This window comes from Thermobia domestica, chromosome 1, assembly GCF_964235325.1.
Source record: "Thermobia domestica chromosome 1, izTheDome1.hap1.1, whole genome shotgun sequence".
NCBI lineage: Eukaryota > Metazoa > Arthropoda > Insecta > Zygentoma > Lepismatidae > Thermobia > Thermobia domestica.
Window position 1 is genome coordinate 87198248 of NC_137454.1, and position 27482 is coordinate 87225729.

At 36.3% G+C, this 27482-nt stretch overlaps 1 protein-coding gene across 2 annotated transcripts in view; it reads right to left on the reverse strand.

Moving 5' to 3' along the window:
- LOC145666244 (uncharacterized) overlaps positions 1-27482 on the reverse strand; it is an 80746-nt gene that overhangs the window by 9486 nt on the left and 43778 nt on the right. For both annotated transcript variants that reach the window (XM_081733312.1, XM_081733311.1), the window contains exons 2-3: positions 21363-21552; positions 20395-20572 (exon numbers count right to left, since the gene is read on the reverse strand). In XM_081733312.1, coding sequence (XP_081589438.1) covers positions 20395-20572; positions 21363-21526 — 342 coding nt within the window. In that variant the 5' untranslated portion in view covers positions 21527-21552. The remainder of the gene's footprint in view (positions 1-20394; positions 20573-21362; positions 21553-27482) is intronic.

Genomic DNA, 27482 nt, shown 5'->3' on the forward strand with positions numbered 1-27482 from the left:
AAGACATTTCAGTAGTGTTGCTATTCATCAGGCATTATAACAGGTGTACAACAGGTCTGCAAAGACCCAAGTGGATTCATTGGAATAACTCACAACAATAATCTATGGCGCAAATAGATCTTATTCAGCATGAAAGAACGGAAATAAAACACTTATTTCCACTTTATATAGGATGCAATTCTATGAGGAATGCGTGAAACATCATGAGGTTTCAAAAACAAAAACAGCTCATAATGAAAAGCTCGTGACAACACTTGCGAATTACATCTCTGAAAGGTACAAAACATTTGCTTTATCAGATAATGGAATTCAAAATATTATCATAGGGCGAAGTTTTACAGAAGAAGAAATGAAGTTCAAGCTAGAAAGTGTTTACATTGGAGAGAAACAGTATAATGAACTTAGCAATGATATTTTCATTGAGAAAACCAAGAAACTGCAATCATCTTCACAACGAATGAAGAACAATGAATTTCAATCAGATACAAGAAAAGTTGATGCACAGAAGAAACTATTGATCGTTGAGGGTTATTGACATAGCACGTGAGAGAAGTTATTCAATCGATCGTCTGCTACATTGGGGACTAATATCCAGTTCTTTTTACTTGACGAAAGATGGGTTCCTCCGTAAACTTCAAAGGTGAGATATTGTTAGTGACCTACAGAAAGACTTACCGGATGGAATTGTACTTAAACAATTGCCTCAGTCCACTTTTCCCACCGCAATCGTGATCGACTTCGTGCTTCACGCTAGGATGGTAGCAGCAGCCTGTGGAAAGTCATTGCAAATTTTTGGGTACGTAGTGAAACGCGTGTTCCAAAGAATACTTCATCTATGGAAAGGAGCCGTGAGAACAGATGTCGTTATGGATGTTTCCTTGGATGGAAGTATTAAATCGTCAGTGAGAATAAGAATTAGCTTATGGTCCTATTAAAATTACTATTTCCAGCATGGAAACACCTCTTCCAAAGGACATGAATGCATTTTGTGCATCTATACACAACAAATACAATCTTCAGTAGTTCTTTGAACAATACTTTATGGAACGCTGTTCCTTGCAAAATGTTTATATCTCCATAGAAGGACTTAGAATCAATGGAGAGAAGAGTGTATGTCTTTCGAATGGTGAGTCTACTTAAATAAAAGAGCTAATGCCACATTTTGAAGAAGCAAATGAAATACTTCTTTTACATGTGAATCACGCCATTAAGACATCAGAAGAGACACGCGATGTACTTGTTTCATCCGATGCTGATTTGTTTTTATGTTCAGTGTATTTTCACGCTTTGAGGTTTAAGAAAAAAGAATTTATCGAGATGTGCATTCTATGTGGTTAAGGAGTAACAACCAGATACTTACACGTCCACAAACTTATTGAATACATACCTGAATCGTTCACCAACGTTTACCAGCTGTTCTGGATGCGACACCACACGTAAATTTTCAACCAAACACGTTGCTGTTGAACTTGAAATATATATACCCAATATATGAATGAATTACCCAACACAATGGTCCAGCAAGGTGAGTCGTATCTTGCAAGTACCTTAAAAGCAAACTATGTACAAAACTAAATGACCTTAGAGTGACGGAGTGTCAAGGATGAAAAGTATTGATTTTTCAAAGTTTCCACTAACATCTTCTCCCACACATTTACACATGAAGAGAGTGTATCTCCAGAATCACTGTTTGTATCACATACTTGAGAATAATGCACCAATTAATCCCTAGGATTACTGTTTCTTCGAACAAAATTGTGATTGGTTGTCTTCCATAGTAGAAGAAATACTTCCACCGGATTTTCCTGTACCTTATAAATGCAAAACAAATGTGCCAAAGGCATTGTTTGCAAATGATTTCGCGCTCTAAATTCTGTGAATGTGGTTTTAATGGTTTTAATAATCCCTACACCTAACATGTATGTTGTAGTGCTAAGTAACTCAAGATCCTCTAATACCATAATATTGCAGCATATGAATTCAAATATAGTTTTCCATTACATTCAAAATAATAGGTAAGCTTTCTTTCTGTATGGAGCTATTATATATAAGTTTGAAGAGAAAAGTCTGTCTTTAACATTTTATCAAAATAATGTTCTTAACTTATTATTACTATATTCATCATGGAAATAGAGCTAATCTTCGAAAATTGGAAATTGTTCAAAGTAATGAATGCCAATTTAGTGTTGGATATTGTCTTAAATCTTTGAAAACTCTGGTATTATAAAGATATTTTGTTTAAGATTGAAGTAATCCATTAAGACTTAAGGAAATATTGTAGAAGATAAATTCTGTATACACAACTTTTCCAATAGGAGCAGCAGCTATGGAAATGGAGCTCTAGAAATGTATTTGACAATTTACGTAACGACGTCATCGCCCCTTCCCTGCGAGCAAACAGTCAAACTACCTACGCATGTATACGCCAGAGACTTGAGAATAAAATAAGATACAAAGTTGACTTCTATGTTTATTGTATCGTTTAAAAAACTTTTAAATTAATTCCTCGCTGATACAGTCGTCTCCAAAGGGTTAAAGTTTGAAACGCAACTGAAAGAACCTCACACGAACTGGATCACGTGACCAAGCTATAAATAGTTCATCACCACCGTAGAAACAATTTCAAAAGAGAAATGCCGTATACGCAACTTTTCCAACAGATCCTATGTATGGCCTCAGTACTATACAGTATTATCAGTAGCGTGCAAGAAGAATTTTGTGGTTTTAGTGCCCTTGAGCATATATATATATACCTTTGAAATTTTCGGTATAACATTATTATAATTTATATTTTTTAATTAAAAAAAATCAAACAGTGTATCGCGATATCGTAGGCGTCAAGTAAAATGTGTCATTAGTAAAAAAAGATTGGGAACAACTGGCCGAGGTATTGTAATAGTTCGGTACCTTTTGAGTAGGATCTGAACCTTGGGCGCCGATTGGAGTACCCGGGCCCACTCTTTAGTGAAGGAAGGAGATTCTTGATACAGTTTACAATACCATTTCGTGAAATACAGAACATAACACTTGAAACGAATATTGATCAAATTAAGACCTCCAATCTCCTTCCTTTTACACAGTATTGAATAAGGCACACGAAAGAGTTGCCCTTGCCAAATATACCAAAGACTCAAAGATTGAATTTGAGTTAGACTATTCTTCGGAGCAGGCAAAACTTGAGTAACATGCCATAATTTTGCATAAATATAGCTATGACAAATCCAGATCCGTTGTTCCAAATTAAATGGTCGAAAACGAATATCCTTACAAAGTAACTTTATATTAGTGACCACTCTCTTCCAATTAGAAATAATCATTGAGGAAACATTTGTATGGTAGATTATATCTAAGATAGAGACTTGCGACACAACAGCTATAGTAGTCGGCAAATAAGGCAGAGTTTTAACAAAAGAGTTTTGTTAAAACAATTAATCCAAAGCCATGAATAGTCTTACTAAGGCAGAGTTGTAACACCAAATTGTAAAAATTTACATTTATGCATATTTAGACTAGCTCCAGCAAATGTTCCAAACTGAGCCATAACGTGCATAACTTGTTGATAATCCTTTTTTGAATGGATAATGACACTAATGTCATCTGCATAAGATCGCAATGCAAGTTTAGTGCCGTTTATTGAAATTCCAGTAAGCTGGCGATCGAATTCCGTAATAAGAGGCAGGAGATCTATATATATAAAAGAGAACGTACAAATCCTTTGTTAGCTCATCACGCTAATACGGCTGAACCAATTTCTTTCATTTTTGGGGGGTTATTAATATTTGGACCCTAGATGGTTTTTATCATATCACTTTAATTTTCAATTACCAGTGTCTTGAGATAATTGACCATTCAAGTGTCCATAACGTACAAATCCTTTGTTAGCTCATCATAGCTAAATCTAACCGTATTTATATGCAACCCACATGACCGTGTCACTCGGCGGGTTAACATAAATGACAGGCGATATAATGTTAACATTTACTCCAATCTTCTATGGTTTTTATCATATCACTTGAAAGCGAAAAAGTAAAAATTATCTAAGTAACAAAGTTTATTGCGTTCCGGGGTGACCCCAGCGAAGCGGGGTGAACGCTGCTAGTATATACTAAACAACACCGACGACAAAAGGTCTGCTTGGCGTATGGACTTACGAATTGGGAATGCCGCTGTCAAGAAACCATTGACTTGGAGTCTAGAAGCTGCATGTAAAAACAGGGTTTGGACTTGTTGAATGAATTTATGAGGTAACGCTATATGTTTCATAACATGAAATAAATAGGAATGTCTCACATTATCAAAAGCTTGACAGAGGTCTAAACTCAGTAAACCACCCATAGTACCAGTGGTATCAAACCAAGCAACTGTGTTGCGGAAGTCCATTAGAACATCTAACATTTTGTTACCAATACTAAAGCCACTTTGGGCGTCATGCAATAGATCAGGCATGAAAGGTTGCAATCTACGGGCAAGACATTTCGCAATAATTTTGTAATCACAGTTGAGTAATGTAATGTGGTAGACACCTGACCCGTCTCTAGAATATAATGAGCGGCTTCAAGGAAGTCCGAGGCAATAATATCCCAATAACATTGATACAAAGTATACGGAATTCCATCAACTCCTGGACTACTCAACGTACTAGAAGATTTAACTACTTGGTGGATTTCGTCCATTGTATATGGTTGGGTCAAGAGGTGTGTTTCAGAGTTAGGAAAATTCACTTGCGGCAGAGGAAAGGTCGGATCAGACTGACTAGGATCAGGTATGTCATTAAATTTATTTTGGTGTTCGGAGAGAATATAAGCTCGCTATATCAGGTTGCTTTTGAAGGACATTCGCATCCGCTGTATGAAGAGAAGGAATACTGAGACGTTCTCGTCGGCGAGTTTCTTTTATATGATAATACATGGATAATCTTTCGAGTGGAATCGTCAGAGGATCACGTCTTCTTGCCGTAAACCCTTCTAAGTTTTTGCGTTGCAAATTTAAAATTTTTGCTTTAAAAATTGCAATCTGTATAGCCTGATCTTGTGCGATGCGCATAAAGCAGGTTTTGATATTGGGTTTAACCATTTTCTCCCACCAATTGAGAATAGAGTTGAAGTGGGGCTTACGTTCACACCATTAAATCCAACAGTTTCGAAAATTTTCTTTAACTTCAGGTAAAACTAACAAAGAGGAGTTTAATTTCCAATAAGATTTACCCATTAACCTTCGTGGTACATCATAAGGTATCCATATTTGTACTGCAAAATGGTCGGAGAAGGAATTACCACGCACATCATACATCACTTATGGTGTACACAACCTATCACTAAAATAAAATCTGTCTATTCTACTCTTAGTATTACTACGGACATATGTGTAAAAATGATCTTTCTTTTTAAAAATAGCAACATCCTGTAACCTAAGTCCATCGACTTAATATCGCAATTCAGGACTATAACTAATGTCCCTTGTGGCATCTTTTTCAGATCGAATAATACAATTATAGTCTCCTCCCAAAATTACATGATCGTATGTTAGATTAAACATATATAATAACGTTTCATTAAAAATATCTTACGTTCATTTATTTTAGTATGCCCACTAGGAGAATATATATGGTATTAAGAAATAATATTTTGTTCCAAAGAAAAGCAATAGCACGGCCATCTGGTGTCATGCGCAACTGATATATCTCAAAGTCGTGTTTGATCAAAATTGCAATACCTCTCCGGTCCACTCCCGAATTGACATAAGATTTATAACCAGGGAGATAAGCGAAATTATCTTCAACCCACCCAACCAGGTACATTCTAGGAACGTGCCATTTAAGTTCCATATGTACCGTTTACGTACCTGGTACTTGAAACATGTACATTTCATATGCATAGCACGTGTCGCTAGGTACGTGCCTTTCGAGGAATTTCTGACACTTGCAAGGTACTTTTACATGCTTCACTGGAATGTGAGGAATGTGAATGGCACATACCCCATGTACCATGGCATGGTTGTGCGTAAGTTGCTTCGTATTGCGACTAGGGTTGCCAATTTAGCCACTTTGTGACGAGATCTGGCCATTTTGAGAACGTCGTTAGTCACATAATTTCCAAAGAGCCAATAGTGGCTTTTTAGCCATATGCTTTTCACTTCTATAGCCACTTTCTGAGTTTAGCCACATTGTAATATACATACAAAATTAATATATTGTCAGTTATATATGGTGCTTATTGGGAAAAACACTCCCCAAAAAAGTTCATCTTAGACTGGAGAAATGGTTATCCTTCCTTTTCCATTATTATTTGGCTATGAAACAAATGCCGGAGACATATACAACCGCTATATACAACAGTGTGGTGTTGGAATGTGTAATGATTAGGATGTGATGTTTTATTTTATTTTTTTGAAAGTTCAACACTTCCAATGTACCCGTAAAAATGTACTAAAGAAATAGTGCCCATGTTTTTTAAATATTCAATTAGAACTGGACAATCTACATGAAATTTGCAATCGATCAGTGAAAACGTCATCTTTCTAGAGCCTGTAGTTTCTGAGATCTCATTGTCGAGAAACATATATGTGTATTTTAAAAGAGCTCCAAAGATGGCAGCACAATTCATTTGCATGTATTTCGGAGAAGGCTTACTAAAGGCAAAGGCCTTTGAACAATAATTTAAAAGGATAAACTTTGTGAAAAATATTTATTTCACTAATTTATTTAAACTACACTCTTTTCAAAATATTTGTCTTTGTTATACACGTGAAATCACAAATAACCGTAAATCAAAGGTTTGAATGCTAAGATTATAGGTTAGAGCTCGGTCGCTCGTAAATGTTACTGTAGTATTTTAATAGATAGTTAAATTGCCACACAGATGCCGGAGGAGGGCATATATTTTCAGAGTTAGTTGCTTGGCTTTTTTTAAAAGTACAAGCTTCTAAATTCGAACGTAAAAATGAAGCGTTAAGGTTTTAGTATTTAAGTACTCGCACCCCCAGTTGCATAGCACTGCCCTAAGGAACATTACTGACATGCCTAGTACATTCCTGGCACATGCCAATGCCAAGTAAATGTGTCAAGTACATACACGGTACGTGATATACACATAATAGATACATTCCTCGGTATGTGTCATGCACGTACTTTTGGGCGGAAGTAACCTTATTCCTTACATGTGTATTTCACATGATTGCTCTATTCACGTACCTATCATGTACATTCCAATGTACCTCGAGGAACATTCTTTACACATGATCAGTATGTACTTGTGTTGGGTGGGAACTACCTGTTGAAAAAAAATAATTCCAGGATCGTGGTCAAATATAAACTGTTTAAACAGTTGACGTTTCATTTCAGAACTAATGCCAATAACATTAACAGTAACACAACTCAATAATGACATACGTGAACACAGCAAACTTAGTAAACAGAGTAAACACAAGGCTACCTTAACACTCATTTCGTTTTAAATGTAAACTAAAGGAAAACAAAGTAGTCAGGTATTTACAGACGTCGTTTCAGAACAATCCATATTGCTCGCCTGATTATCACCCGTATTTAATTTCTTTTGTGAGGCAGTACTATTATTTTGCAGATAAAGCTCAATTTGTTGACGTGTCCGTCTTTCTGGCGATGCATTATCATGTCTTTTAGTCTCTAATATAGAACGTTTAATTTTACGTTGGCTAGATCGTAGTAACGGAAAATCATCATTACTATCGATGTCATCGTCTTTGAGAAGGTCAGAGTTATTATCGTTTGTATCAGTTTAAAGCACACAAGAAGCCTCTGCTTTCTATCGACACTCCCCGTTGTTGTTGTTGTTGAAGTGAATTGACCTTCAGTTACCTCGGTCTGAGCGAGTTCCACGGGAGAAACACCAGCTACTTCCTCTGGTGTTACGTCAGCTGTTTCTGCCTGTGCTTGGTTCTCAACACTTTGCTTGGAGCTACAGGTTGTTGGCGAACATTATTAGAATTGAATTCAATTTCTTCCTTCGTTACATGTAATTCACTTTCTGTAGTACTAGATTGGATGGCAGAGGGGGAGATACAGGCACTTGACGGGTAAAAGTAGGGGGTATAGGCAACATTGTAGGGCGAGTATTTAAAGGACAATTAGAGCTTTTATGTAATTCTGAATGATATCGTTGGCAAGTTTTAGGCTGTCCTTCATAAATAATATGTCTTTGATATTTTGAAAACATCAAAAATGAAGGAATGTTTTAAGCTGGACATGGGCAAGATAAATGCCATTATTTACAGTATATCAATATTACCTAGACCATGCATCAGGTGTAACACTTAACACATTACCGTAGGCACTTAAAGTCGTCTGAATACAAGGAATCGAAGTATTCGGGGGCAAATTAAATATGCGTAACACTTTCTTTTCTAAAGTACGATCATTTACCAACACTTTAGCAACGGCTCCATTATTATATTTGAAAGTGAGTTCACCATTAGCGTCTCGAAGATTCTGCTCCATTCGAGTTTCAAGCACTAATTTTAAATAAACACAACGTTGGGTAGTCGGGAATTGAATAGCAGCTATTTCGTCTTCTTGCAAATGAAAAGTTTCAAAAAAAACAATCATGCAAGTCAAAAGCACTAGGTTTCTGTGCTCCATTTTCAAATAGAAATTGAATCGTGTTTACACGATTCATTTTACTTCACTTTTACAGGTAAAAAAAAAAAAAAAAAAAAACGTACCTGCAATACACAGGAGCAATAATCTCAGAAAATTATTAGTAACAGTACGTCTCACAAACACTCGTATGCAACACAGTCATAACAGTCTTCTGAGAACTCTTCCGCACGTCCGCTCTCGTCGACGTTTCGCACTTGTATGACTTGGCCACGGAGGCGATGGAGAGAACGTCGCTTGTAGAGGGATAAATTGTTGAGGTCTTTTGATTTTGGCTAATGAGAGTGTTCCTTTCAGCGCGTATATTCGACGATAACCGTTTGGGATCAGATAAAAATCTGTTCGCCATGTAATTTAATAACAAAATGACAAGTGTCTATTTACTTTTTTCATATTCACTTTCAAATGATCGGCGACAGTTGCCATCTAATAAAGTTGATGCGTTTGTTGCTTCTAGTACACAATCGCTTAGAAAAAGAAGCAACAAATGCATCAAATGTGAGAGATGAATTTAGAACATCTAAATGGTGTATGCCTAGCACATCTTGTGCTGTTAGGGTATCTGAAACAGTATGTATCTAAAGGACGTATCTAGAACATGATAGATATATGTCCCAAGTGACGATATAAAAACAAATGAGTATTAGAGCGCGAAACTGATCCAGGTATATAAATGCAATATTTGTGGTGCATAGTTAGAAATATCAATTAGGTGTAACAAACACCTAAAACTGTAGGTAGCTGAAGTAGATACTTAGCACATATCATATGTGCCAAGTGTCGGGTACCTAAAAAGTAGTTGGACACCTAAATGGCACATGCCTAGCACATCTTGTGCTGTTAGAGTAAGTACCGTTTTAAAAAAAAAATACTAAAACAGTTTTGTTCAAGCCAACTATATTTTTACATGAAAGAACACACCTGAAAATATTTTTCGACATAGTTTCCACCAATGTTCAAATAGTTGTCAGAGAGGGTGACCAACTTGTCCAAACCTTCCTCCACATAACATCCCACCATTGTCTGGCAATACGCACAGTTTGTTTGAACGTCACCGCAGCGCTAATGTTGGCGCTCCGCGCTGGTTTCACTGGTTAATTACCTCTCGACTGACGCTGAGTTGTTGCGCGTTTCTATAACTTGTGACCGTTTACAATGTTTAAAACAATTGCTGAACCCGCCGATTGTGAGATTTGTTCTGTTATTCGGTTTTTGAATGCAAGGAACATTATGTCCGCCGAAATTCATCGTTAAATTATAGAAACTTATGGTGAAACTGCAATGAATGATGGAATGGTGCGAAAGTGGGCGAGGCAGTTCAATGAAGAGCGGACGATCCACGAAGTGGACGGCCTTCTGTTGTGACTGATGAGTTGGTGAGAAATGTGGATGAGAAAATGCGTTAGAATAGGCGGTGCACAATGACAGTGCTTTCAGATGAGTTTACTCAAGTTTCGATCATTGTTTTGCATGAGATTTTTACTGACCGCTTAGGTTATCGCTAATTGTGTTCCCACTGGGTTCCAAATGCTCAAAGACATCTATAAAACCAAACGACTTGGCAGTACTTTGACATTCCTTACCCGTTACAGCGAGGAAGGGGAGTACTTAAAAAAAAAAATAACGTGAGTGGTGACGAAACGTGCATTCGCCATGTCATCCCAAAATCGAAACAACAATCAATGGAGTGGCGACACACAGGATCTCCCACAAAACAAAAGTTCAAAACGACAATGTCAGCACAAAAACTAATGTGCACAGTGTTTTGGAACAGGAAAGAGGCTTTGCTGGTTGACTTAGTACTAGGGGTGTTCGGAATTGAGATTTCAATTCCGGAATTCGGAATGTCGATAATTCCGGAATTTTTCGGAATTCCGTTTTTCGGAATTTTCGGAATCTCGGAATTTCGGAATTTTCGGAATCTCGGAATTCCGGAATTTTTGGAATCTCGGAATTCCGGAATTTCGGAATTCCGAGATCCCGGAATTTCGAAAATTCCGGAATTCCGATTATTAGAAATTTCCGATGGAGTTTTAAAATTCCGGAATTCCGACCTTCCGAAATTTAGTATCGTGTTCTGGATTCCGGAATTCCGATCTTCCGAAATTTCAGATCTTGTTTCGAGATTCCGGAATTCCGAACTTCCGATATTTGCGATGAAGTTCCGGAATTCCGATTTTCCGAAATCAAATCTGTTAGAGGCTTTATATTTTAGTATAGATATGTGGGTAATACTAACTGAAAATGTTCGTTATGTAACAACAGTAGTACCAATATTGTAAAGGCCATTGTTGACTTGAGCGATTTCCAACATTTGAGTTGTTTCGGCCATACTTTGAATATTAGAGTAAACAAAGCCCTTGAGCTACAGGGACCTTCGGAAACAGACAAATTATGAGTCAAAGCAGGAAAATGAGACATGCGCTGCAAGAAGAGTAAGATGCATTAGGCCTTCTGCGTAAAATACTTCCGTCATGCACGCCAACAAGATGATTGTTTACTTTCCTTTTGATGCTGGTAGTTTTAACACGCAAAGAAGAAATAGCAAAAGTTCTGTCTCAAACAATATATAAAAATCTTATCCTCCAGAACGAAGAAACAGAATTATTAAGTATGATTATTAATTAGAATTATTAACTATTATCGTCCTTACAAATGCTTTGTGACAGTATGTCAGCAGAAACATCTGTTACAGCGTCGGACATATGGCCATCATATGAACAAATTTCAAAAGATCATATGAACAAATTTCAAGTCGAAGAATCTCAACTAATAGACGATATATCATAACAAGATGAAGCAAGTACGCAGGAAACAAATCTTTCATTCTATGACTTTTTGACTGAAGAGGGAGATAGTGAACAGATCTTAGAAGCAGCCTCAAAGAAGATGAAAGAAGCATGAAAATGGAAATTTTGTCTCTTCTGAAATCGCGATTCGAGAAGGATGAAAGAAGCAGAATTCTGTAGAAAATTTGTGCTTTCTTAGATCTCAGGTTTAAAGAAGATAATTTGGGTAAAAATATTGAGATAACAAAAGGTAGAGTACTGTATAAGTTGAGACTTATTCCAACAGGAAATCCTAAAAAAGATAATCGAGGGAATGTTGGTACTAAAAGATTAGACAGTTGCCTAAAACGAAGGACATTTGGTGACAGGATAAAGAAGGCAGTCAAATAGAATAATTGAACCTGTACCTAAGCCTTAGGGATGCAGATTTGGAAGAAGAGCCACTACTTTGGTGGAATAATCATTCCCACCATCTTTCAAGATTAACAAAATTAGCGAGAAAATATTTGTGTACACAAATAATCTTACCGCTGAGCATGCTGGGCAGTTAATATTTCTGTCCATGAACAAAGCTATTGTCCCAAAAACATTTTAAAATACTATTGAATATAAGCTAAATTTCCTCATTGTTTCACATCTCTGGCTTAGTATAACAGGGGATTCATAAATCAACACGAAGTACAGAGTCCGACATAATTATTCTAACATAAACATGTTTACTAGATTTATCATTTCTATAGGTATGCAAAGAAAGTAGACAAAATTACAACTGCTACAAAATAAATTTGAGTCTTCTACTAAATATATAAACTCATGAAAAGCATCGGATACTTATTTCCACTACCAGAAAGGATGAAAATAGTTTGTTTACATCTGGATATCAGCATTCAACAGAGAACAGCTAGTAATTAGTTATGTTCCCCTTTCTATGGATTACTACGATAATTTTTTAACATGACTGTACTTTTTTGTGCTGACTGCAGAGTTCATATTTCTCCACTCTGAAGAAGTTCTTTCAGATGGTCCTTACTTCTAATGTGATGTTTCCTAACACGATCTTCGAGCTCGTTCCAGATGTTCTCTGTAAGATTTAAATCTGGTGATTTGGTCGGTATCTTCAAAGTGTGAGGAGTGTTATACACCATCCAAAGCCTCATAATTTCCGCAGTATACTTTGGATCATTGTCCTGATGGAAGTAATAACCATTTCCCAATTCTAGCTTCTGTGCACTCCTCTTAAGATTGTTTTCAAGAATTCTCTTGTATTCAAACTTTTCCATGATTCCATCTATGAGCACCAGTTCCCCAACGCCTGATGAAGACGTACATCCCCATACCATCACACTGTTGCCTCCATGTTTCACTGTAGCTACCATGTTCTTAGCTGTATTTGATAGCCTTCACACTGTAACACGTCCATCACCCTTGTATAAGCAGAATTTGTTTTTATCCGACCAGAGAACGTGATCCCAGAATTCTGTTGGCTTCCCCTATACAGGTTAACAAATTTTAGACTCTTTTTCTGATTCACACAATTGACATATGGTTTCCTCGTAGGAAAACTGGCATTGTAACCGGCACTATGTAAAACCCGTCCAACTGTTCCTGTGTGCATCACAGTGCCAGAATATTGTTCAAGGCTTCCTCTAATCTCAGATGCCGGATTCTGCTTGTTTGGCTCCTGTCTCTAGTAGTAAGTTTAGAAGGAGCGGCATATCTCGGTTTATTCACAACACTATTAGTCTGTTTGAAGCGCTAAATGATGGAGAACACCATGATTTTGCTTCTGTTGACTGTACTATCAATTTCGGAGAGGGGTTTGTGTTGTTTGTACAGATTAATTACAACATTTCTCTCTTCGACTGTTGTCTCCTTACCTTTACACCCCATGTCACTTGTGAATGCTTAGCTTTACACTACAATTGCGAGCTGCTGTTGCAAGGCACAGTATGAAATCAACGACTGTGTGGTGGGGGCATAAAACATGCATCCAGTCATGTGTCTACTCGTTTGGAGACGTTATGTCGTCCTATAAGTGAGACCGCAGGAGAAATATAGTAGACTCTATATATTGTGTGTTAAATACATGCATTATGATATTTTAAATATAGTTTCGGAGACACATAATGGTAACGTTTATATGTTTACAAATTCAACACTACTAAGCAAATATGATGTATGTTGTTTATAATTCATACAATGTAAATAAAGTATTAATTATATTATTCCAATACTTCTGTCGGTCTCTGTATCTGTTTTTTCTTATTTTCAAAGGTACGGTAAATTTAAGCTATTGAGAAGGGCATAGTTACCAATGTCATTATCACTGCATAGATGTATCTGTATATTATTCAAATAACATTCCCTTTGATTTCATAATGTTAATACATTATTTCAATATAATATTTCAATTAATATATTTCTTAAGTTTCATAATATTTCGTATTTAAAATGTTGTTTGTACAGCATAACATTTTCTTAGTTTTCTAGTGTTACGTATTAAATATGCGTAATATATATTGTTATTATGTTATTTGTATAACATTTCCTTATGTTTCATCATGATAAGTACTTTTTATTTTAATTTGTAGTTAATGTACGTTTCCATTGTGCCTTTTACATATGTCCTAGTAAAACTAACCAGACTGAAAACGCTATGAAAGAATAAAACAATTTTCAAAAGTAACATTTTGTAGTAGAAATAATGTACAGATACAATCAGGTTTAATGGCATCCATCAAATATAGAGGATATTATTTCTAATTTTTAAAACATTTATTCTCTTGAAAATTGTCGCGAACATAACTATCCTCTCACGAGTCGGGATCGAAGAACTGATTTTATACATCAGAGTCCGACGAAATAAAGGTTGTTCTATAACCGCGAGTACCGTGTTCAGAAAAGTATTAAAATGTTGTACAATGATATTATTGGATTTGAGGTAATGTGTATTTTTTTTTAGTTTTTGTAAATTAATTGTAATAATGTATATTCTAATCTATGAAAATTTATACGAAATTTATATTCCATTAACCAACATCTTTAAACATAATAAGGTATTTTTTGTTTGTTTATTTTATTGATCTTATGAACAGGTAGCCTAACTTATAAGAGTAAGAATCCGCTATTATGTAAAGCTCTGATAGAAAAAATTACGGTAGAAACTAAAATTATAGGTTTCCTTTAAATTAAAGAAATTTGAGAGGATTAACATTCTATTGATATGGCATTTCATTATTACTTTATGTTGAAAGCTAGATTGATTGTATATTTTTCCACTGCTTTTACAAATATTAAATACAGTTATTACAAATATATTACATTGTATTTCCAATCTTCCGCAGTTCAGATCTATCATATTTTTATTTCTTCTTTATATTAACGCAAAATACATTTGACATTAAGGAAAGTTTTCATTTTGTGTATTAAAAAAGGTATGGTATAATTGAATTAATTTTTGTGCCATGCTATCTACAAAAATTACATAATTATGGTATAGCATTATGCAAAACCTACTTTATGAAAAACTATTTGCTATCAGCTAGTTACGGGACCGACTACGTATGTGAGCTCCGAACCACATGTTTTCGTTGAAAAGTTGTTTTCCTAATACAAGAAAATAAAAACTAAGAAAACTATGAGGGAGAAGAGCTAGATGCTTTGTCTTATAAAAATGGATGTATGTTTGTTTCAGCATAATTCTGGAACACCTGAAGCAATTTCAACCAAACTTGGTACACATATGACTAAACTAACTAACTAATTCTATGGCCTATGGAACCCGGAGGTTCAATGCCGCGTTCACAAAAGCTCTCCACTGACTTCTATCCTCAGCTAACTGCATCCAGTTTTTACTTTGTATTCCAATCTCGGCGAGATCCACCTTAATATTGTCCTCCCATCTGCGCCTAGGTCTTCCTAATGGTCGTTTTCCGATTGGTCTTCCAGTCAAGATTTTGAAAGCGTTTCTACTTTCTACCATTCTAGCTACATGACCTGCCCACCTAAGCCTCCTAGACTTGACGACCCTAACAATGCTGGGTAAACCGTATAAATTATGTAGTTCTTCGTTATGAAGTTTCCGCCATTCCCCATTCCCATTCCTCTTGGGTCCGAATATTCGTCTCACGATCTTGTTCTCAAATACTTTCAGTCTATGTTCTTCCCTCACTGCAAGCGACCATGTTTCGCAACCATACAGAACAACAGGGATGATTATCGATTTATATATTTTAAGCTTCAAATTCCTCCACAGAATTCGCGAGGACAAGAGATTTTGCACCGAATAGTAACACGAATTCCCTGCTCTTAGTCGACATTTAATGTCTTCGTGAATATGATTTTCCTCGGTTAATATTGATCCTAGATATTTGAAACTATCCACTTTATCAAAAGTATTATTTAATATTTTAACGCATCCACAATTTTCCGTATTACGGTCCCGACACACTTCCATGTATTTAGTTTTCTCTGCATTTACTTCTAAATCCATGTCCCTGTAAGCGTTTAATAAGATCTCTGCATTTCTTTCTATTGTTCTCCTATCATCCTCTATTAAATTTACATCATCAGCGTATGCCATAACCTGGTGAATACCGTTCAACTGTAGGCCCTGGTTGCTATCTTTGATTTTCCTTATAGCGTATTCCAGAACAAAGTTAAATAATAATGGCGACAACGCATCTCCTTGTTTCAGGCCATTTTCGACGTGAAAGCTCGTGGACAAAAATTTTCCTAGCCGGACTTTACTTTGGGATTCATTTAAACGTATCTTAATTAATCTAATTAGCTTTCTTGGTATTCCAAGTTCTGTAAGAACATTGTATAATATTTCTCTCCTAACCGAGTCGTATGCCTTTCTAAAATCTAAAATCTCTTCGTGCACAGAACGAGCATTTCAGCTACGTATCCAGAACCTGGCTTCTAAACATTAAGGAGTATGAGGGTGAATATCGGCTCAAGTGTGCAAGTAAATATATAGGTAATGAATACGAAACTCGCAATCTATGGCTGCACCCTGTTTCTAAGTTTTTCATTTTCTATATATCATTTTGAAGCTACGCAGGGAAGAAACTGGTCGATACTCTATCCGTATTGCACTAGTGACCCAGCTAGCAACGATGTATAAACATGTTAGAGCTTGCCCTTGGGTAGAACATTAGAACAAGACAAGAACCAGTAAATGAAGTCTTTACACTTTGTTCAATGAGTCCTTCTGCTCAGCTCTTTTCGTTCTGCAGAAAGACGGAGTATTGCCGCCACTGACAATGAGTAAAAAAGAGTAAGTTTCATCATTACATTGTCTGAGTGTTGATGTCTATCTCATAATCATGTTACTTGAAGATTTCAGATGCTGACATTTCAGCATTCCGAGATTCCGATATGCTGGATCGACGTACCGTTATTGGGAATTTCGAATTTCAAAGATTCAGAAGTGCTGAACCGAAGTCCTCATATTCTGGAATTCATAAATTTCTAGCTGAAGTTTCGAGATTTCGGAATTCCGGAATTTAGAGATTTCGAAATTTCGGAATGAACTTCCTGGATTCCGAGCTTACGGAATTCCGAGATTCCGAAATTACGAAATTCCGTGATTCCGAAATTACGGAATTCCGAGATTCCGAAATTACGGAATTCCGAGATTCCGAAATTACGGAATTCCGAGATTCCGAAATTACGGAATTCCGAGATTCCGAAATTACGGAATTCCGAGATTTCGGAATTCCGGAATAACTAAATTTTTAATTCCGATTCCGGAATTAAGATTTTTATTCCGAATCACCCCTACTTAGTACCCAGGGGTGAAACCATCAATGCGGAACGATACTGTGAGACTCTGAGAAATCTTTTGGCGTGCAATAAAACATAAAAATAGAAGAATGCTCAGTAGAGGAGTTGTGTTGCTTCATGACAATGTTCGTCTCCATATTGCTATTGCCTCTGAAACATGAATTCGACAATTTGGATGGGGCCACCCGCCATACAGCCCTGGCTTGCCATCGTCTGACTACTACTTATTCGTGCACCTGAAGCGCGAGCTGGGCGGTAAGCGCTTTGAAAGTGACGACGACGCAAAAAATGCTGTGGAGTTATGGTTGTCTTCACTGGCAGGATGTTTCTTTGAGGAAGGTTTGGACAAGTTAATAACCCGCTGTGACAAGTGTTTCAACATTGATAGAAACTGTGTAGAAAAATAGTTTGAGGTGTGCTCTTTCAAGTAAAAGTAAATTTGGCTTCAAGAAGCCTGTTTTAGTACTTTTTTTCAGTACTGACAAATAGCGACCTACACAGCACGACCTACGCTAATACAAGGTGGTGTGATAAAGTTAGATACCACTGTGAATATACTGGAAACGAAGCATTCAAGATAGATAGTTGTCTGAAAGTATTGGAAAGACCTTCATTAAGGAATGGATCGACAATTATGCATAATGGCGTTTATCTGTTTAAAATATAAATAAACCTCACCACTTCACTTATATAACTCCAGTTCCAATTCTTGATATCTGAGCATTTGAGTTGATTTTGAGTTTAACGTCCTTTTCAGTAGCGAGGCTATATGAGACGGAATCTACTGATTAACATGGAATCCGAACCACATGAGCTCTCCGGGAATCGAACCCGGGTCTCCCATTCCTAGGCGCGTACGCTAACTGCTAAGCCACAAAGGAACTCATCTGAGCATTTGAGATTAAGGAATAAACGCTTATACCTTGTTGTGAGAGATCATACGCCTTATGCAGAATCATTTTGACATATGATTAGCGTCATACTAAAGGCCTTGACTACTGTAGGAAACATATGTTAGTCGAACTCTTTAGTATGTCATGTCACTAACGACACGTCAGAACGGGTCTGCATAAGGCCCAATATATTTAACCCTTTAGTTATAAGAATTTCTGAAAACAAAGACACTTAAAATAAACTTTACCATACCCCCATCCCGCCATTAATCTTCTGCTATGTACAGAGCAAAGCAAAGTTTTTTTTTTTTTAATAGGTCAATTGCTTTTGGCTGTGAAAAATTGTATCCAGAAAGCTCTCAGATGCGTGTGTGTGAAACAAATGGTTCTGTGAACTCGAAATATTTTAAAAACCGGTTCTAGCGAACCGGTCCGAACCGGCTGAATAGCACCATTGGTCTTGCCACTGTAAAATAATTACACGGTGAACAATACGCAACAAAGTCAAAAATGGTTCACAACCTGTAGCTCTCAAACCGTTGCGATTAGGACCTATGTTCATATGAACTTTTTAACTTAAAATCACTCATACTACGATTTCCCAAATATTGCCCCTTCCTCCTGGGATACCCTGTATATATATATATAGGGCCGGATTTAGGGGGTGCAAAGGTGCACGTGCACCCCCCTTTCGTTGTAAATATACACTATTTAAAATGAGAAGCTAGCAGTGAAAATAGCAACACTCTCCGAAACTTTCTGCCATCATATTTCCGTTTGGGGCTTAAAAGAAAGCAGAACTTTGCAAAAGCAAAAGTTTAAGTCGATTTTCTAAAGGTATAAGTAAAAGGATTCACCAAACAAAACAATATAACATTGTCAAGTAGGGGGGGGGGGAGCAACCCAGAAGGAGAGAACAATTTTCCCTGCATAATACTTGCAACCCTCCGTTCTGCAAAATACTTTCCTCCGTTCTCTGCATCAGTGTTGTCAGGGGTAAAGAATATTGTCACATGTCACCTTGAAGAGTTTCAGTGTGATTGGTTATTTTGGTAGATTTTGGTGCACCCCCCCCCCCTCAGACAATCCTGGATATAATTCAAATTTCAAATATGATTCTAAAATACTTTTTTCCTTCATATCTACAAACCATACTTTAAATTAAAACTTATCAAATACTCGTATAAGTCAAAACGTGTATTGTTTTTCGAGATACTTTCGTGGAGTTATTTTAACTTAATGTTCCGGTAGGGGCCCCCAATTAAAAAAATCACCGATGAAATTCCAGGATTTTTTTTTCGAATTTCTTCCAAATTCATACATACGAATCGTGTCATTCAAAATTCTTATTCATTCAAAAGAGAATGATGTATGAAATATGAATCTAAGTTAAGAGCAAGAAATTCCTATGGTTGAAGTTGACGATTTCTTTGAAAACCCTATGACTTTAAAAGGGCTACATTCGATTGTAAATGGTCGCTATCTCACATATGCGATAAAATATCATATTGAAATTTTCCAGACATATCTTCTACGGGGTACCGGTACCACTGTACATAATTTCATTGTCAGAGGAAGTCAAAGACATTATGTGTCATTACAGAATTTGTGGAATTGGGATATTATTTGATACCAACTGTAAACAGAAAGATTAAGCTATTCTAAATCTTATACAAGTGTATACCAGATATTTTTAATTGTCTGATCTGTACCTAGATACTTTAGACTGATTTTCATTCCTCAAATTCCATTACAGACCCTTTGCACAGCCGATGCAGAATGTTTATATAGAACGTGTAGTACCTGTGTTAAAAAAAAAAAAAATGAACCTGCCTTTTCTATCCATAGATATCCAGCTAGGTAATTTTCCCATGATTTCGGTAGCCTATAACTTATCAAAGAAGCATTTTCGAGGAAAAATGTTAGCTGAGACTTCTTGCTGTCTCTGTGCATGCCGTGTCGTATCCACCCTGGTAAATAGAACACTATCTCCAAAGCTAACTTAGATAACTGTTGCACTTCCACAACTCTGTAATCAAGCGGTTCTCAGTAAAGTGCAAAATTAACTTTCTTTTTGTTTTGATGTCAGTTGAATGAGGCTTTCCTGTAGGATCACTTTAAAAATTCAAATACCGCTTACATATTGTGTTTGAACTTAACAATAAAAAAAAAATCTGAGGAACTGTTCCCAAATTGCAGTACCAAAAGATATTGAGATATTTGGTTCTTCACTTATTATATTATCTATAACAAAAGCCACCTAGTCCATACTCGGAAAGGAAATTTATAATACCTTTTCATAAGTTGGAGTAAATGCCTTCCCTTGGTACATATACAGTGGAAAATTATCTTTTCGTCTTATAGGTTTCGTTGGTTTCCATTTTATGCCTTTTCTTTTATGTTCTTCCAGGTTTCTTCTGGCTATCTCTTCAATTTCTTTAGATGTGTACACTTTTTTCTCAACAGTTTTTCTGCAAAGAGTTTATTATTATTATTATTATTATTATTATTATTATTATTATTATTATTATTATTATTATTATTATTATTATTATTATTATTATTATTAAGATACAGTGACAATAAGTTAAATACTTACTCAACACATCATCAGAATTTTGACCCCTTTCTCACAAAGAAAGAACCTCGTTAGTGCCCTCATAACTGACCCTCACATCATCATGACTAAAGCGGGATGATTATCCCTCTGGGTCCTGGAACTGCTTGTGAATATGTGTATAGTATAAGTCCTATCGTTTTGGAATTGAACACCTCCTCAAGAGTAAAAAGTTGTTTCGCCTGTTAAGAGGTTTCGTCTGTTCCCACGATGAGACACTGATGTTTTTACTCATTAGTGAGATTTGTTCAGTACGTGCATCGTTTGTAAGTCCTCACTCCCAGGTCACCTTAACAGATATGACATAGACATTTTGGGAATTTGCAGCTCACGAGCCATCACTAATTGCCTTAGTACCGGTTTTCTTCATACAAGCACTATCACTGCTTTCGCGAGCTCTGGAGTTTTCCGCACTCTTGGTGGGCTTCCTGGTCTAACGCGATTTTTCACAGTTTGTTTCAATGTATCGCTGGATAATGCGATAGACGAACGTCTTCGAGATTTTTAGCTTCTGGAGAAGTTCGAAAATCTACCTTGTTGCCTTCCCTACCTTATTCTACGGGACAATAGTCTTCTGGTCCTGATATACTCTACCTACAGAAATGAAGAAACAACAGTCTACAGATAAAAAATAAAATACTTACTTTTCTTTTTCATATATTGGGCAAACACCATCAGCCCTTTTCTTCCGCTGACAAGTAGCACACAGATTGCCAGGTTTTATTGGCTGGAAAACTCTTTCGGATTCCGGAATTCGTTCCACTACGTTCTCTATTTCCTTTTCACCTGAACACGACGAACTAGGCATTTTGCAATTTTTCGTTTACAGTGTTCCTAAAAGTATACAAAAAAGAAAATACGTAAGATTATTCAGCAACTATTAAATTCACAAACTGTGCTATGCATAAGTATCGGAACTCATATATCGGAGAACAGCTATGCTTGTCCGTCTATCTATTGACAGGGTCAAACAAAAAGGGTAAGAGATACAAGAAACATTTCTCGATATATTTTCAGCGTCCCAAGAGTAAATTATATCTGAGCCCCATCCTTCTATTCCAACCGGAAGTGGTAGAAATCTATAGTTTCCGGTTTCGAATGTTAATCAACGTAAAACAAAAAACGGTGAAAGATAGCGAGAAGCGGATTTACATTATGGACTAGCATCAATTACCCGTTTTGCTCGGTTAAAATAAGAAAATTAGTGATATGTTCCGTTAGTTAGTCACTTTTTACTATTACTGTAGTATTCTCTGATAGAATTTTTTTTTGTCTTGCCGGTCATTTTTGATCATTTTTATACACCCCCTTCTCCACCTCCTCCAAGTCGCGGGGCTGAATTTGGATTTAAATGGTATCGGATGTGTCATTGTTAATCTCAGTTAAAAACATCCTAGACTCGAACCTCCTCTATGTTGAAAATGCTATCGAGATCGATCGGGTGGTTCAAGAGTTATTAAGTCATAAACTTAGTCACTTTCATTTATATACTGTATGTACAGTATATCTATATATTTATATATCTATATATCTATATCTATCTATCTATCTATCTATCTATCTATCTATCTATCTATCTATCTATCTATCTATATATATATATATATATATATATATATATATATATATATATATAGATAGATAGATAGATAGATAGATATAGATTTGAAGTCTCATGAATAGGGATGCACGCGAGACGAGACGAGACGAGAAATGGAAAAGTCTCGTCTCGTCTCGCAGCCTCAGATGTTGGTCTCGTCTCGTCTCGCAAATGTGAAGTCTCGTCTCGCATAAAATTTTGAGTCTCATCTCGCGTCTCGCGCGAGACTTTCTCGCATGGTCTCGCAGACTCTCATATATTCTCGGTCAAAATTTGGCAATGTGTTATTCTATGGCTGTTAATGAATGATGATATGATATTCTGTCCGAAGGCAGGTATTTGACCTAAAAGTCCCTCCGCAAGGTGAATCCATGGTGGTTTGCCATTGTTTTCCATGGGATAAATGTTCACAACATCCTAAGGAGACGGAACCTAGAGTTCAACATGGTATCCGAACTTGTCCCCCCTCCGCTCCAAATTAGAAGAAAAGTTGTGCTGGAATTTGATTGCTGGACCATTAATTTTCGTCAAATTAATAGCATAATTTACAGCGAAACCAGCATAAATTGTTGCTGGATCCAACATTGTTTTCCAGCTTAGAGGTCTCCAGCAATATTTGGCTCTTCTAAAATATCGTCGCCACTATCAACATTTACGCATTTTTGTCGTTTCCTTGAAGAGTGATTTTCTATTATAAAGATGTTTTTATACCACCAAAAGCGCTTGTAGACAACAAAAGAACTCGTCACAACACAATACGAACCAATTCTTTCGGTTCGTTCGCGCTTGTAGCAATGTTGCATTATCGCATTTTATCAACTTTCGCTTTCAACTTATATAGTGTTGCCAGATCTAGAAAATAAAATTACTGACAGATATAGGGCCATTTCTACAATCTCCCACTAAACCTATAGGGCCATCCTACCAAACCAGTGTTTGAATTAAACTTCCGAACTAGAGGGAGATGTTTTTGATAAATATATAGAAAGAAAATACTTATTCCATGTAAAAATATCATGTTATTTCTGCGAGCCTAGCCGGGGCAAACTTTGACAAGAGGGAATTTTCCCGCCATCCCCCAACATTAATCGCTAGCAGTACTATGAAAAAGACAGAAACAACAGAAATATCACATTTCGCAGAAATAGGGAGTCTTATTCGCTTTTCAGACCAAAAACAGAAGTTCATGTATTCATGCGCGCCCGCGTGTATGTGTTTGTGTCGCAAAATAAAGTCCTAAATCGATGCTGTAATAAATTTCCAATTTATAAAGCTTTTCTTTTTTAGAAACTAAAGAAGGCTTTAATTCTGAAAATCAACCTTGAATAATAATAAATCTCATAAAATGTCTATTGCCCCAATCACTTTTTTGTTCCTGGAGGCATTAACGCTCAACTTAGAAAACTCAATAAATGTAAAATCACTAAATATACAATTAAATGTAATTCATAAATATTGCGAGACTGCGAGAAGTCTCGCGAGACTTCTCGTGCGAGGCTTAACCGAGTCTCGTCTAGCGTCTCGTGTCGCGTCTCGCATAAAATTTTCACTCTCGTACCGTGTCTCGTCTCGCGTGCATCCCTACTCATGAATATACTCTTTCTCCATTTTTATCACACTATTGAGACCGAAAGTGATTAAAATTTATAGCAACTTTCGGTTTCAGTCTTGATTGTTATAGAACAAAAACTCTAATAAGTTGTAAGAAACGTTTTCTTTTATATAGGCCTAAGTTTAGTTTTCGAAGAATATGGTCAATCTTATCTGTAATAACGCTATTGTCATCGAAAGTAGTACAAATCGATTACTATTTCCGTCTGCAATAGTGGTATTTATTAAGTAAGAATAGTCATAGATAGCGAGAAACTGTTTTTGGTATGAGTTTAATGTCTAAAGACTAGGTTTAATCTCAGCTTTAATTACTGTATTAAAACTGAAAGTTGTACAAATACGTAATTTCCAGTATTAATGTTAGAGTCTTATCGATTAGATATGCTAAGAGGGATAAGAAGTTTTTTTTTTTTCTAAGATAAATTCAGTGTTCCAACATCAGCTTTTATCTAACTGTATTTCGAAGCTGGAACTGGTAATTACGAGTTCTGTTTACAATATTGTATCCTTACGGTTCTTTATGGTTCGGAAGTCTGCTGTAATTTCACAGTAGGGGAGACCGGGGACAATTGTAACGCGGGTCAATTGTAACATTGGCCATTACTTGTAGAAGTGAGTTTCGAAATATCACTTATGCAAGGTGTATGTGAGAAAAAAAAAAAAAAAAAGATCGTCGTTAGTAAAGTGTGGAAGACTGGACAAGGAGAAAGGTGATTTGACAACGATTAGTAAATTTTTAACAGGCTTGTTTTTATTTTCTCTTGATAGATATGCGTATACTGTAAACAAATACCCTGCGTAATCTATATTCTTTCCTTGACAACGTGTTTGATGCTTTGACTCAATGTAATTACGAGGAATCATGGTATTTATCACTGACTGTTGAACGGGCACAAATGTAACATGGCGATCAGGGACGATTGTAACACATTACAATCGTCCCAGACAAATGATGTACTGATATAACCGAAGACAATACAATTTATGTAATTAATAAAACAATGTACGTATTTAGTATGCTTTTCCGGGGCCACAAGTACGTAGGGGGGACTCGATCCCCAAAAAATCCTTGGCGGCCTTAGTGTACAATATATCAATATGGTTACTCTAGGGAAAGAAAAGACTTCCACCCCATATTTCATTATGGGTTCTCCCCTAACTTCTTTAGACATCCTCACAAACGTTTGTGGCTGTCTGTGGATCACTGCCTTTCGATGTTGTACCAGAATAGGCAAATGTTTCAATATGTTCCTTCCTTGTGGTGTCTTTAAATAGCCTATAAGTTTTTCAAGACTCATTTGTCAAATAGGCTCCCATTCTGATTCATCAGAAATAATCAACAATGTAACTTTTCACTTGTTTTACTTAATCTCTCTCGCACAGTAGCGCATTCTCTTCTCACGTCGTTGTGTGAGGGATGTGTATAATGATTACAAATGCAGTTTGGGTGTCTAGTAGAAAATAATAGGGTAGGCAGGGCAGACATTGCCTAGGGGCGCAGTGTATGTGGGTGCGTCAGGTATATTAGGGGTGTGTGCGGGCACTACTACGGATTTTGCCTAGGAACGTCAAACGCCATTGTTACGTCACTGACTTGAATCTTTATGTTACGTCATATTTTAATCTTGGCTTGCTTGCCTATGTTTAAGTTTGGCCGAAGAGAAGTTATTTCGAGTTAATGTGGCACGGCACCGGTATCAAGTAACTCATTCATGCATCTTGTTGACGCGTGGAAATTGTATATTTTTAAATAGGCCTGCTTTTAAATTTGAGAATGTAGTCTTAGTTTGTTAAACCTATCAGTATTATTTAACCATATATATTGTTTTGCCATATATATTGTACTTTTCATTAGAAGCATCATGTTACAATTGTCCCAAAACTCTGTTACAATTGACCCGGCCACGGGGGCGTTTGTAACAAGACAGATGCTGTCATAAAATGCTTCGTAACTTTCCATATTAGAAATTGTCATGTATGAAAAAATGTGAATGGAGCAACAAAGCTTCAGTTAAGATATTGTATAATTTTCAGGCTTATTGGAGCATAAATATGTGGAAAAAAAATGTAAAATTTGTTACAATTGGCCCCGGTCTCCCCTATTCACATGTTTCTTTTTTAATGCTTTTCCAGAAATTTAGAAAAATGGAAATCGAAAAACAATATACTGTTTCCGTTCTTGATATATTTTTCTTCTGTTAAGGGTAAACTGAGCTGAAAATTATAGATTAACAAGAATAACAAGTGAATTTCTCTTTACATTGTGAAAATGCGATCCAGTTTCAAACCATGGGGAACTAATATTGAAACCGGAAGATCTGCTACTTCCGGTTACAATGGAGAGATCAGAGAAGAGATGGAACCTATTCTCACAATGCTGAATGCATATTAGAATAAAATTGCTTACTACCTGTTACCGTTTGAGCTCTGATACAGATCAAGTGAGGGGTAATAAACACAAAGGTGAGGGGTAATAACTTCAGCGAAGTACTTAAAGATGAGTATGAGGTCTAGATTTTCAAGTTATTTATTCAAATAAACAAGTTTACATATTTTGATCCCTCCAAATGAAAGAACCTACCTACGTCACTGGTATCTGCAGAAGATAAAACTAGAGTGTCCAAATTAGTACAATTGTACAATACATGAAATTCTACTTCTGGCAAAAAATACTTACATTTCTGAAAATAAAATAAAAAAAATAAAAAACAATACTTATTAGCCATTTCTCCAGTAGTGCAAGACATCGATGCTAAAGTGAAAAAGGGCAGAAGCCTCTACGAATGAAAAATCTATCGCTTTCTCTCGGAGAAACAAATGGACCAGAAAAGTACATGAAGATGGTCATTACAAATCGATCCCACATTTATAAAATTTGTAAAGTGGAAGGAAGATACTTGGGAACAGCTACGTGATCCTACGGCATCCCACCTCCAGTAAAAAGATATTTTTTCAGATGCTACCTGCCGAAATGCCTTTTTCGAACAGGTCTCGCTCGCAGAACTGGGTGTACATTGTCAGATGAGCATCTGAATGAAGTTGACGGCTCACAAGAAGAGGAGGAAGAAGAAGATATGCAAACCAATCAAGGACTAGAAGCAATAGACTCAGATCCCAACCAGAATACAACCCTGGCAGCGAAAAGGTCCAGAAATTGGCCCTTTTCAGAGCCGAGCAAAATAACCGACCAAACATTGTAAACGCCAACCCACGTTTACTTGTACCATTAATTCGATCTAAACACAGTGGTATGAGCTCATCTACAAAATAGTAGAGTATGCTCAAAAAACAACACAGAGAACATCCACGTTCCACGAACAAGCACATGGCATATCAGAATAAATACATAAATAATAATAATAATAATAATAATAATAATAATAATAATAATAATAATAATAATAATAATAATAGTCACAAAATAAAAAGTTAAATTACTCTTGTAAAGAAATACAACATTAACGCACCTAACAACAGGACAATCTGATCAGCACATATGTGCAAAATATTATACAAACAGTGAACCTTATTACGAAACCTTAAAGGCACCTCC